Source organism: Pagrus pagrus, assembly GCF_965226575.1.
Source record: "Pagrus pagrus genome assembly, chromosome: 14".
Classification (NCBI taxonomy): domain Eukaryota; kingdom Metazoa; phylum Chordata; class Actinopteri; order Spariformes; family Sparidae; genus Pagrus; species Pagrus pagrus.
Genome location: NC_140198.1, coordinates 16,161,328 through 16,174,697, shown reverse-complemented (window position 1 = coordinate 16,174,697; position 13,370 = coordinate 16,161,328). Strand labels below are relative to the sequence as shown.

The 13,370-nt window shown below is 39.7% G+C and overlaps 2 protein-coding genes across 7 annotated transcripts in view; one reads left to right on the top strand and one right to left on the bottom strand.

Moving 5' to 3' along the window:
• Window positions 1-4,939, top strand: part of npas2 (neuronal PAS domain protein 2) — a 48,893-nt gene extending 43,954 nt beyond the window's left edge. For all 4 annotated transcript variants that reach the window (XM_084373651.1, XM_084373653.1, XM_084373654.1 and 1 more), the window contains one exon: window positions 175-4,939. In XM_084373651.1, coding sequence (XP_084229777.1) covers window positions 175-408 — 234 coding nt within the window. In that variant the 3' untranslated portion in view covers window positions 409-4,939. The remainder of the gene's footprint in view (window positions 1-174) is intronic.
• Window positions 4,940-5,092: 153 nt separating this feature from the next.
• On the bottom strand, window positions 5,093-11,971 carry radx (RPA1 related single stranded DNA binding protein). Of its 3 annotated transcripts, none has more exons than XM_084373655.1 (16): window positions 11,867-11,971; window positions 10,916-11,485; window positions 10,229-10,371; window positions 9,939-10,131; window positions 9,528-9,636; window positions 8,462-8,562; window positions 8,250-8,369; window positions 8,069-8,164; window positions 7,813-7,980; window positions 7,163-7,320; window positions 6,931-7,100; window positions 6,466-6,513; window positions 6,311-6,387; window positions 6,002-6,238; window positions 5,674-5,856; window positions 5,093-5,549 (listed from the first exon to the last, which is right to left on the bottom strand). In XM_084373655.1, the coding sequence occupies exons 2-16, from the start codon at window positions 11,457-11,459 to the stop codon at window positions 5,407-5,409; spliced, it is 2,490 nt and encodes an 829-aa protein (XP_084229781.1). In that variant the 5' UTR covers window positions 11,460-11,485; window positions 11,867-11,971; the 3' UTR covers window positions 5,093-5,406. The 3 variants fall into 3 exon arrangements, with proteins under 3 accessions (XP_084229781.1, XP_084229783.1, XP_084229782.1); XM_084373657.1 differs by having other exon boundaries at window positions 6,931-7,082; XM_084373656.1 differs by lacking the exon at window positions 11,867-11,971 and adding an exon at window positions 11,775-11,843.
• Window positions 11,972-13,370: the final 1,399 nt, after the last annotated feature.

Sequence of the window (13,370 nt, the reverse complement as noted above, 5' to 3'; positions counted from 1 at the left end):
TCAGGAAGTATTGGCTATATTCATGATTCAGTAGTGACTGAATGATGTGTAGATGTTGAAATAAAACCAGACATGTGTTTACAACCCTCTTGTGAAGTCAATAGCCAGATATAGCACTCATGTTTACACTGATTTCCCAGATGTAAACTTATATGTTCTCTGTCGTGTCCACAGATGACTCAAGGACTTGTACAAGGTGGATCTACTCCAACATTCTTACACACCGCTAATGTCCCGCAGCAAGGCACTGTGGGATACATCCAGCAGCAGTCGCAAACACAGCAAGTGCCGCAAGCACAGCAGCAGCAGCAGCAGCAGCAGCAGGCACAGCAGCAACAAAGGCAATACCAACATTCCCAAAACCAGACTAGCAGTGTTTCAGACTTCCGAAATATGCTGACTCGGTAGCGCTGTGGACTATTGTTAGAGCGCCGAGATCGCCCCGTGTGTTGTCGCCGTGTAGACGGCAGCACGTTGTGGCATTTGGAAGTCAAACTTGACGCCAGTGGGAATGCTTCTAGCGACCTTACTTTTGATGAGAAGCTGCCCATTCAGAGGAAGCCGGTGTGTTCGTACGTGGAGTAAAAAACCACAAGCAGAGGCCGCACCGGCCTGACGTCACCTGCGGGGATCTGTGGAGATTCTGAGGTGCTGGACCTTAGCGTCACACTCAGGCATCAACCGGTGAAACTGCCAGAACAAGTGGATTATCAAAGCTCTCAATAGACTTCTAACAAAGAGAGTTTCCTACTAAGTGTCTGTTTGCACTTTGGTACCACCCCCCTACCCAAAAGTAGAATATTTATTTTTGCCTGTGAATTAATATTCTATTCCCCTCACTAATGACGGCTCAATAGTGAGATTAGTTTTCAAACCTACAGCTCGACACCCCTCCCCAGTGACATCAAATCATCAAGTCAAATTTTTCAGCTCCAGTGAAAGTGGCTCATCTCATAAAGGGATTTGTGTACATGAAAGTGTATTTCAGTCGGCAGCCATCAGACGTCGCTTCCATTTTGTTCCCAAATCAATGATTTACTCGCATGTATGTTCATGATAAGTCACAAGAGAGGGGCTGTATGGTGAAACATGCAGCAGTGAGACGACCGTCATATCTAAAGGTCAGGTTTGGTAAGAATTCATACGCAACACGCTGCACTGGGAAGCCGTGGGGGATATTCAGTTATGAGAAAGGTCTATCTAGATTTTTAAAGCCTCAATCTGGGACAGAAGAAGGGGTGCTACAACTATCGCACCGCTTCTCACTGAGAACGATAACAAACAAAGCTCTTAAGTCCTGATTCTAGGTGCTTCTGGTGAGCTCTGCAGTACTTAGGTGATAGACGAGTTAGCAGAGGGGGGAAACTTTGTGCCTTTAACCGTGGTGCGTCCATGGTGCGGTTTGATGGTTTTGTCTGATTACGGCTTTAAAAATCCAGCTCAGGTCCATTTGGAATACAAAGTTCTATTTTCATAGGTCATAATTTATTATTTTCCACATCAGATATAAACAAAAAGACATCTAGATTTGTAATGGATATATTACAAATATATATTGGATGCTTGTTGCAACCTTTACTTAAGTAAGTCCAAAATCTTTTTCAACACTTTCTGTATGACAGTATGTAATAAGATTCTTTAAACTATTTACTGAAACCCTAATGAAATAATTTCATGTTTATTTATTGCATATAAATTTGAAAAAAATATATTGGATTAAGAAACTAGTTTTATACTCAGCGGTGCAACAAACTGCAGCAGAGGTGTGGGCATGGTGAATTGACATAGAAAAAATATTTTGAGGAAACTGCCTGCTACCTGGATATTTGTGAACAGTATTACCTTGTTTGTTTTCTTTATTTGACCATGTGAGAAGTCACAAAAATGTAAACTCTAATCACGACCAAATTAGCCCAAGTAAAAGTACAAGTAAACAATACTTTGCCTCCTACTCTGAATGTGATCTCATCGAAAATCTAAAATATTGCCAGTGGATATTGTTTAAAATATATTCACCTCCAATGCATTATTATGTAATATATCATACAGCTGCAGATAAGAGAAACACTATATTTAAAGTATCAAACATTGACTGCTCATACATCTGGAAGTTAATCATGTTCTCTGCCGAGTCCTTGTCAGTATTTCAAGATGTTACAATCTGGCTCCTTTCATAATTTAACTTTCTTTTTGAATGACAATCTTAGGAGTCCTTTGAGAAATACTATTTAATGTTTGTTGGGGGGGAATCTTGTGCAACTGCTAATCAGCTCTTGTGACTACACTCCTTTCTCTTAACAGCCATATTAAATACAAAGATAACATATATTGGCTCACGTTATACTGCTGTATTGTGCGTTCTTTTCTTTTTTTTAAGTTTAGTTTATTTTTTTTACATGGAAATAACAGTAACATCGGCACTGCAACATACAACCATGCAAAAGCACCAGGTGCGTTGTATTTAGCGTTTGTAGCAAGATGCTAATTTACAAAACCTGTCCACGAGAGGCTTTTGGTCTATACTTTTAAGTTTTTTCCTCATTTAAAGGTGCAATACGGAAGAATTGGCCACCTTACATTCATACTCGTAAGAGAGTAACTGCTAACTACTGCCAACTGTATTCTGTTTATACGTTCAGACAGTTACCATTTATCGAGGCCCATGTGTTACCTCTACTGGCGGCCTGGTGTCTTGTAACAAATTCATCAAAGAGGGAAGGACTGAAAGAGGTGTGGAGTGTATAGGCTAAGCCGGATTAGCAGGTGAACAATATCCAGGAAGAAAACAAACTAAAGAACATAAACAGTATGTACATCTCTCTTGTATTAATGACAATCAGAGACAATGTGAAACAGTATACTGCAAAGAAGCTGCCTGTGCCAGAGTCTGAGATTATCATTTAAATTTAAAAATCTTTAAATTCGTCCCATGGGTTGTTCCCAGATAGCAAATGGCTCAGCTGGAAAACATCCTCAAATTCTCACTGTATGACTACACTTAATTAAAAAGCAGCCTTCATGCTCAGTATGACAGTTTGGTCTCAGCCACCCTTCAAGTTAGCTACGTCAGTCAAGACTGGTGCTGTTCACGGTGGACGACAGTGCTCAACATGTACGTTCAGTGCCGTTTTTTCACTTTCCTATGTGCAATGTCAATTTGAAAAAGAAGAATGTTAATTTATACTGTTTCAAATGTTTCAGAACAGATGTACGATGTATATAGAGGTGTATAATAAGCCATTGTACCATGTAAATTATATGGAAATATTTTTTTAACGAAAATGTCCAAACATTCCTTCAGCAGTTGACATCAGCAGTATCTTTAAAAAAAGAAGAAAAGATGTATCCAGGGAAGAATACAGTGATTAAAGCAGGACATTGTCTGCATGGGAATGTAGTGCAAGTGTTAGCCTTTTCCCAAACATGATAAGAAAACACAAACTCTGGAGTAAATGCTTATTCTGTATGTTCACCACAATCACGGAGAAAGATGAAATGAAGAATCTCAATCCTTGTGTCCCCGTCGAGCAGAATTTCAGACATTTCAGAATTTTTAAGGTTCTCATCAGGGTGCAGGAACAGCTGTCCAGCTGTGTGGTCGCTGCTAATGAGACCAGTAGCTGAATCTTTGAAAGGCAGTTCAGCCAAAACTGACATTTTCATTTTTACTTTTTTTTTTTTTCTTTTCAGTTTAAGGGGTTACAGTTTTTTAGCTTTTCAGAAAAAGTGCAATTGTACATCATCGTCAAAATCTATATTCTTAGATGGCTGAGGGAGGTTTCTGTCTCCCTTGATGTATTTCTACGCATCCGCATAGCAACATTAAAGACAGCCCATGTAAGTTGAGCTCAGCCAGCAACTCAGAGGTGCCATAGATGACTACAGCTTTTCTTTCTTTCATTATTCAATTTTATTTGAACTACTGAAAGAAATCTGAAGACATTTTAGGAAAATGTATAATTTTGCAGTCAATCACTCGCAGTGCGACTTCCCCTTCAGACTGTTCTTCATCTAATCATTCAGAGGAGCAAAACAGCTGCTGTCACACTCTTATTGGAGGGAAATTCTGCTCATTAAACTCAACTGTGAGTGAATCATGTTGATAGTCCATGCATTGTGTTCCAGATGTGAGTTAAGCCCTAAATTTGTTTTGCTTTGGACAAATCACCTCATTCTACGCAAGATGTTTGGGAGTAAGATGATTTTTAAAGTTTGTTTTTTGTTCGGTGTGTATTGCTTCACAAGTTATTGTAAATAACCCATCTGCTCAGTCGGTACTGTCTTTTCTTTCTCGTCGCTCTCTGCACATCTGTTTCTTTCTTTCTTTCAGAATGCTTTTCTTGTTCATGGGGTTTTTCATTGAGTGTTTTTGAAGGCATGTGATTTGAATCACATTCAACATGTACTTTTGCTGATTTGTAAAATAACGACTGACACCTTAAATGTGTGTGTGGGCGGTCAGTCAGATCAATGCTTTCTGTGTAAGATTTGCCAGGAGATGAACAAAACAAACCTGGTGGTTCACAGCCATTTCTGCAGTTTCAGTGCAGAAACAAACATTGAATATATTGTATAATAGAATGTAAAAAAAAATTTAACTATATAGTTGTTTATTTTATATGTCTAATAGATTACATATGTATGTTACATGATTTTAAAATTAAAGTAATTTTGTAACAGATAATGAAGTGTCTTATTAGAGGAGGTGAGGCTTTTATTTGCGTTCAAGTTGGTGTTGCACAGTCACTTGTATGGCTTGTTTTCTTTCTGTACTTACCATCAAAATAAGCTTTAAAAATATCGTTAATATTGTTTTAAAAGAAATTAACAAATTAAGTTTACATTCTAAAATATCTTGATATTAATTATGTTATATTGAATTATTTATAAATCAACCTGGATATTGTGAAATATATGAAAATAAATATTTTTAAACATATGCATCGTTATTCTGAGCAATGTCTTTACACAGAAGATTATTTATGTACAAGATTGTTTCTCAGCTGTGTGTTCTTACTGTGAAAAGCCATATTTTCACATCAGAAAGTCAGACGAGTATTAACCTATGAAGAAGACTCAGCAGGCCACTGGACATGGAGGAAAAAAAGGTTGGCTTTAAATAAACGTATGACAAGTTTTACACCAAGTCTCTCAAAAGATGCTTAACTTAAGACCATGTTTGTTGATTTAGGAAACGTAAAAGGTCAATCAGAATTATTGATCTATTTTTGGAGACATACTGTACAGGAGAAAAAGGTAATCACATAATTTACAAGTATCAAACTGAGGTTTGGTCCAAAACAAGTGGACCAAGTTTCCTTTACTCTTTTATCTAAAATATCTCTTAATTACATGATTAAAGAATGCTGATAATATTTACAAGATATTTCCACAAATCCAAATACTTCAGTTCTGCTGAACCTCATCGTCTGTCACTCTGTACATTTTGTTGATCAGGACCTCGACCTTATCTCCACCCAGATGACAAAGGTCCAAGATGCATACGACGTGCATGTCCTCCAGCTCACAGGCTGTCTCTAAGACGTCCTCTGCAAGACAAACATTTCACATCTCCTATCACATTGGCCCAAAAATGACGCTTTGTATGGAGTGTTAAAACACTTCTCAGGTGCGTGTGGTGACTGTTTCCTGAACAGGTGGTGTGGTGGCTACCTGGCTCAGGGAGTGTTGTTTCACTGTGGTTGGCAGCGTCACTGAGAGGGCAGAGGAAGCCAGACGAAAGGCAGGACAGCATCGTGTTGCCATGGGGGTCCTGAGGAAGACCTACAGCCCTGGGCTCATCTGAGCTCACGATAGGGAAAAACGCAGCATCGATGGCTATCTGCATGTTTATACCTGTCAAAACGTAAAAAAAACAAGGAAGACTTGCAAACTGATTTTGACAGTTGTCATCCCTGTTCTTTGCCAACAACATCAGAACTAACCAAATTAGACAGCTAATTTTTACCACTTGAGTATTTCCTACAGGAAAAACTTTTACCTAATATTGTGACTTGGTAGTATCCCTGACAGACAACAGGTGGGATGGTATCAGTGGTCTGCTCTGGTGCCCACCGCGTCGGCTGAAGGTTACCCCACTGCAGGAGGACGTCCTTTTCATCAAACGTGAACCTTCGAGAGATGCTGTCCTGGTACAGAGCGCCTTGACATAATTGTTCCTTCACTTCTTGTTGCTGCTCCAGCCAGCTGCTGCTTTCCCAAGACAAAACATCAGAGTCTGGAGGAAACAAACATCAGTGTGAGAACATGCAAGTTACTCTTAAGTAAAGCTGTAGCTCCAGTAATGCACCTTCCACATTGTGAGCCTCCTCAGAGTCAGAGTCGCTGTCCTTTTCTTCCTGCGCGGTAGTTTCAAGTCCAGCCCTCCTGTAGGAGCAGAAACAAATGAGCTCAGAACAGTTGAAGTAGGTTACTGGTGAACACTACCAGCTGAATCTGCAGTACCTTTTTGCAGGAACGCTACCACGAGTCAAGGAGGTGCGCTTGGCTTCTCTGGAAAACATGTTGATACATTACACTTAATTTAAACATTTAAATGATTTAATATCAAATACAGCTGCAAGAATAAGTCAATTCATCAGTTAGTCTATTGACAGAAAATTAATCACCAACTATTTTGTTAATCGATTAATTGTTTCAGCCATTTTTCAGGCAAAAATTTTAAACATTGGGTGGTTTTAGCTTCTTCAATACAAGTGTTTGCTGCTTTTTTCTGTCATTTATAATAGTAAATGAAGAGTCTTTGGGTTTGGAAAGGTTGGTTGGACAAAAGAAGCAATCTGAAGACGCTACTTTGGAAGATTAATTGACAATCTTGAAAATGATCGGCAGATTTATCAATTATAAAAATAACTGTTAGTTGCAACTCTATCAAGCTCACACATCTGACAGCCAGGAGTCAAATCACACCTTGTTGGAATTCCCCTTTTCCTCCTTTTTCCTGAGATTTCCTCAACAGAGGGAGACGCTGAACTGGCCTCTGAGGTCTGCTCAGCTGTCGAGGGATCGTTGTGTGTGTCGGATACAGCTTGTTCTCGCACATCACTAGAAACATCTGGCACCTGCAGGACACCAGTTGACTTAATTTATAGCATTAATAGTCACTGCTCTTTAAAAGATGCTTTGAAATCACGTCTAATACCTCGTTCTCTTGTGTTTGCTGAGGCTGTGTGGTCTTTGGGCATTTCATGTAGCGCACTGCTGTGATCTGTCCTTGAATGGCAAGTCTTTTATGTTCCCTGTACTGCAGGGTCTCCAGCTCCCTCTTCAAGTCAGCTGCGGCAACCAGAGGAGCTTGAGCTGAGGATAGAGCAGAATGGTTTTAGGTCTACATGACAGTTAAACCAATTCACTTTCCCTGGAGGATGCAGAATTTTAGATGCAGGACATAATGTTGTCTATAAACTGTCTTCTTATGGGTGGCTTGAAAGAATATCCTTTAAAAACTCAAATAAAATGTACAAAGACGAACGCTCTGTGACTTTGCATCGAGACAGAAACGGAGCAGGTGTTCAGTAAACTATGCTGTATCTTGTTGCAGAACTGCATGAGAATGCTGACCCAGATTTTATTGGATTCCTGCCACCCACAAGAGAACCGAAAGAATCTCATTATGGTTCAGTGCTGAGGTGGAGGTCATCCTTCATGCCCTGAAATCATAAAAAATTGATCTTTTTTTCTGCAGGTAAGTGGTGCATTCTGAAATAAAACTGTCCTGAAATCTAAGCGTGCGAGTATGTTCTTAAACTGGAAAACACATTAAAAAAGAACCATTCTGTGTTTTCCCCTCACCTGAGGGATCTGACATTGACTGGGTACATTTCTGTGGGGGGCGGGGGTAACAGTATTGACCACCAACTGCAGTCTTCGGGAGGACATCATTGTCCTTCAGAGTTTTGGTCCACTGGAGGAAGCTCTTCACTTTGGGTTCATTCACATATGGCTGACCTTTGTGGTAGTCTGTTGTGAAGACAGATAATATACAGTCACCGTCACCATACTGTATATATGTAGATTATTAGCTATTTATTGTAGCAGCTTTGCAAACCTGTGATGAACGTCTCCGTCTCGCAGCTGCTTGTGAGGTAGGGCAACGAGTTTTCCACTTGACGGACTCTCATCTGAGTGCACACCAGGTAGGTCACTGTGGAGGAGATGGTTATGCAGTAAACGAACTAAGTGAAAACGCCTACAGAGCTGTCAGACAGGAGCTGAAACAGTCGACTTACTGGGGCGTATACGACTGAAGATTTCAGGTTGAGATGAGGAAAACACCTCCAGGATAAACGGGTGGCCAGATGTTCCGTCCACTGCGTGTATCCAGCGATATGTCCAGTATTTTTCTGGACCTAATTGATAATAGTCAGTCAGCATAGTTTAATTAGCATTACTTCAGTTTTTAAAAAGTCCAGTTTCTAGATAAAATATGAACATTTCTTACCCTTGTTCCCTTTACTCTTCACTCTTTCAACACGACCAACAAATGTCACCAAACCAATGACATCACATGCAGAATTGTTGGATACGTTCTCCAACTCTGACCTGTGAGATACATAAATGACATGAAGCTGTTTTTGAACATGACTTGGCTAGGAAATGCTGTATAAAAAAAACAATATTAAGTTTGATATGAAGGTAACTTCAATATTTTTCAGCCTGAGACCTATTTTCCCATGTTTTTGTGTCCAACAGTGACAAAAAGGGTTGCAGCATTATACACGTTTCAAGGTTAACTGTGGTATGAAGACTGACAGTTATCATACTGTGTATATTTGCTTATCTACGGGATTATATTCTACCATACTAGCATTATTTAAAAAAATATTTTAAGTTTATATCAAAATTTGATGTCTGTCAATGCATAATATTTTGTGAGATTACAGAAACCTTTCCTGTTTTCATTCCTCCAGAGTGTTTTCACATCTAACTTGGTGAATTCAGGGTTTATTTTGGCCAGACCAGTTGGTTTTGGTGAGTTGTATTTTGTTTTTCTGTCGAGTTTGAATAAAGTGTGTTTTACAGCAATAAAATAACCGTTTCTACAAATGGAGTCTGGTGGATCTTAATCATTAACAAAAAGGGGCATCTCTGTAGGGATCCTTTCTATTATGTTGTCAGACAATTAAAATAACAATTTGAGCCTGTCAGCCGCAAAAACAAGCACTTTTAGTGGACATACTTCGACGATATGATATTACCCACAAGGATTACATTGCAGCTCATTTCGCCACTCCTGGCTACAACAGTTTCATGCAATACTGGACCAATTTCAAAAATCGTTCTCCCTCTCAGCCATTTAGACACAAAACATGGGGAAATAGGGTTGGGGTTAAAAAAGATATAATCGGAATAGCAGAGCATTCTCACCTATAACTTACTACAAGTAACTTTTAACTGATTATGAAACAGTCTCAATTTAATACGGATGCCTCTAATAAAAGTTCCTTTTAGTAGCTTTAAGCACCTGATAGAGACAGACAAATGTTAAACAATAACCAATTCATTACCTGGTGATGAACTGGTAGGAAACCTCAGGCAATCCCCACTGAGGCAGGACACTCTTTGGTGAGACCACAGTGATGACCGAAGCTGGGTTGCGAGCATTCAGGCAGATTTCTTAGAGAAATACATATGAAGACATTACGTTACAGAGAGTTACGAAACTACACAAAACTCTTTTATAATAACTTTTAAAACATGGAAAACTTTACTTTCATTTTCCAAACTATCTAAGCCTTTATAGAAACATGCATTTATGAACAGAGTCCTGCAACTGATAACAAATTGGAGATAACACAAGTCACATATCTTAGCACTGTACAACATTTTCAGACAAAAAAACAAAGGAAATACTATTATACACTGCTTTGGTTTTGAACTTCATAATAGGTCTGTGTGGTCTGTAGTTGTGTACGTACCAATAGAGCTAAAGGTCTTCATTCTGTGGTGGTCCATCTGCGGGTGTGACCGGTTTGAATAACTCTGCTTCAAGGTGTAATTCTGGAGGTACAACACTGTGCCCACGTTCAGTCTCTTGTAAAAATCTGGACAAAGCTCGTTCCAGAGTACGAGGGACATTGTCCCACTCTGGTCAGCAACTTCAAAGTATGCCTGAAATATGACACACATTTAAAATTTGTATAAGAAATACGGAGGCGAGATCCTCTTCAGAATCTTGCTACAGAATCTCTTGGGAAGTTAAACTCACCTGGTAGGGGTAATCAATCTTCAGCCCAAACTTCCCATAATATCTTAACCTGGATTTGTGTATTATCTTCACTAGTAGAGGGAGAGGTTTCCATGCGTTTCTAAAGCATGACTCCAGACTACATAGAAGAGTGATCTTGGACACTGTTGAAGAGAAGACATTGGAGACAACACACATTCACAGCCAAAGGTCATGAGAAGTAATATAAAAAAAGATTTTGCAAGGGAGATACGTTGGCTTTACTGGACAGGGTGCCAGTGCATCTATTCTAATCAACAACTGTGTTCCTACTGTGTCTAGTTAAGACTGAATAATGAATAGAGTCCATGTGGCAGATATATAATATCAATCGTATTGGCTTTATGAATGATGGTGCATATTGTTATATGGGTTAGGGGTTATAATGCATGGCTCATCATCTCCAACTCATTAAATCCTCTCATTTGTCTTGTATTTAAACATATTCTGACAGCACCAACTGCCATCCTAAAAATATTGTCAAATTAATGCATGCAAGGCACTGGGTCAAACATATTGTGGCATTTGCTTTGGTCCTTTTCCTCCAGCCCTGAGGCTGAAACCCCAAGTAGCAAAGTCCACATCAGTGATCATCAGTCAATACAATAGATACATCAGTCAATGTAAAACAGATCTGTGTGAGGCAGAGGGATCATCATAGTATCTCACCGTCCAGCACTGTGTCTGATGGGGGACACCCTGAGGTCCAGATGTCTCCCTCTGGATCATCATTGTTCCACAGGGACAGGTAATGTTTGCGGCTCACCTGCAGAGGAACATCACTTTGCAGCAGCACACTCCTCTCCATGCCATGCTTGAACAGCATGGGCAGTGCGCTGACATCCTTTATAAGAGGCAGGACAGCTGACCTCCCTGCAGCACATCTGAGCTTTTCAATGCAAATGAAACCATGTCCCAGTCTCCTCTCGTTGTAAACAAACGAGCCCTGCGTGATGTAGATGTCAACCCCAGTCCTCAGGATGTTTGTGTGCACTAGATGGTTTAAACTAGGGTGAACAAAGCACTTGGCTCGGCAGACTCCGTCAGTGACCGTCACGTCGTAGCTGTAGCTGTCGAGCGGCTGCCCCTCAGCTGGCTCACACATGTATCTCTGAAGGGCAGTGACAGCGACGGGAGCCGCCTCCTCGGTCTGTACTCTCAGACTCCGTGAGGACAGACAATCCAACGTCCTCTGGAGGAAAGACACTTCCATTCTGGACCGTTATTTCACCCAGTTACCTGCAAGATTAACGGTGTGTTAGCAATGTAACCAAACTATGTCATGCTAGCTTGTTGGCTAACTAACAGCAACGATAGCGTTGTACTCCACACGTTTAAACTTAGGCAGAAATACTGGTGGTAACTCGAAGAATGTAGAAGACGTATCTTTCTGCAGCTAGTTTACGGTACAATACCTAAAATGTCAGTGTTTTTAGAAGAAGATAGTTCGGTATAGAACTACAAACAAAGCGGGTGCACTTTGATTACGTCACCAACACCAAAGCGTACGAAAATACATGAAATTCACCTTAAGTCTGTTTTGTATTTCTAATATAACGTTACCAAGCCAAATAGTTACTGTTAAGTGTTAGCTACAAACTAACCGTCCACAATAAATACCTTTTTTTTTTAAATTCCGCGCTGGTCAGAACTCACGTCTTCAACGCGACGGCTAGCGAAGGCATGACCCGCCCTTCTCTGTCTCTGATTGGCGTAGCCTGACATTTTCGCCCTCACCCTAACCAATCACACTCCTAATGACTTAACCTAACCAATCAAAACAACGCAGTCACCGAATGCTAACCAATCAGATGAAGAGACGGGCGGGTCATGACTTCACAACGCTGGGAGAACGTTGTGTTTTCTTCTGTTTTGTTTATATAATGGGCAAATATGCTTTTCAGGAAATGGTTGAAGTTTTGTTTCAGGACACTCTGAATACCCTGGCAGTGTGCACATAATTTAGTAGACAATTACATCTGTGGGAGACATTTATGTATATTGTTTTAAGTTTAATTTCAATGACTTTATACTGTTTGATATCCATTTCCTCTGAATGTGTTAACTACTGATTCATATGTCATCCAGTCACCAGTACAGTTGAATTCTGAATACTATTAATTAACTTTATGGATGTTATTTGAATTAAACAGTAACATTTTACTATGGATCATAGCTTACTTGATTTGAGAGAGAGAGAAAGAGAAACAAGGAGAAATAGATTATTTAACTTTTAAAACACCTTTATTCTTCGATAAACAATGACCACATCAACATGACATGATTACCAGTTTGACCAAGGATTTAAAAGGATTAAGAAAACATGTATGTAAAGATAAATGTTACAGATATTACAGTGCTTACAAACTGAAATGTGATTTTAGAAAATAAATAAATTTAAGTCTTCATTTTCAACTGATTTCTTTCTCCTTAAACAGCTGTTTAGCTTATTTGTCCTGGCATTTGTTGTGTTGTGTGAGTATTTGATGTCGTTTGTGTGCCAGCAGGGGGTGACAAGTTGATCTAGGAGAAGAGCTCCAGGATCTCAAACAGGACCCCTGCTGTCCAAATCAAATTACTGCAGCTTTCTTACACAGTATAGGGTCAAAAGTATATCCACATATTTGCCAAGGGGCATATTAATGCTTCAGCATACAATGGTATTTTAACACTGCACTTTCAGCTTTAAGGCAGCAGCTTAGGGAACACCCTTTCCTGTTTCAGCAGGTCCATAAAGGAAGAGGTTTCTGATTTTTCTGTGGGTTGAATTGTCTGGCCTGCTCAGATGTGCGGCCTCAACCCTACTTAAGACCTTTGGGATGAATTTTAACACAGCAACACAGCCAGATCTTATCATCCAACATTAGTAGCGACAATCATTGTTCCTGTGGCTGAATGAGAGCATATTCCTGTTTCTTTTAATTTTTAGTAAAACCTTTCTAGGAGAGTGGAGGCTATTACTGGCCAAGGTTTTGAAGGTAGGTATTCAGCAGTCACATATGGGTGTAACTTTTAGGTGTCCACATACTTTTGGTAAACAGGATTTGCAGTTATTCATAATGCTGACCTCCCCTATTTTTTTTCTTCCAACTTCCTAGCAAGTGAATCAGCCGTCATGGTACTC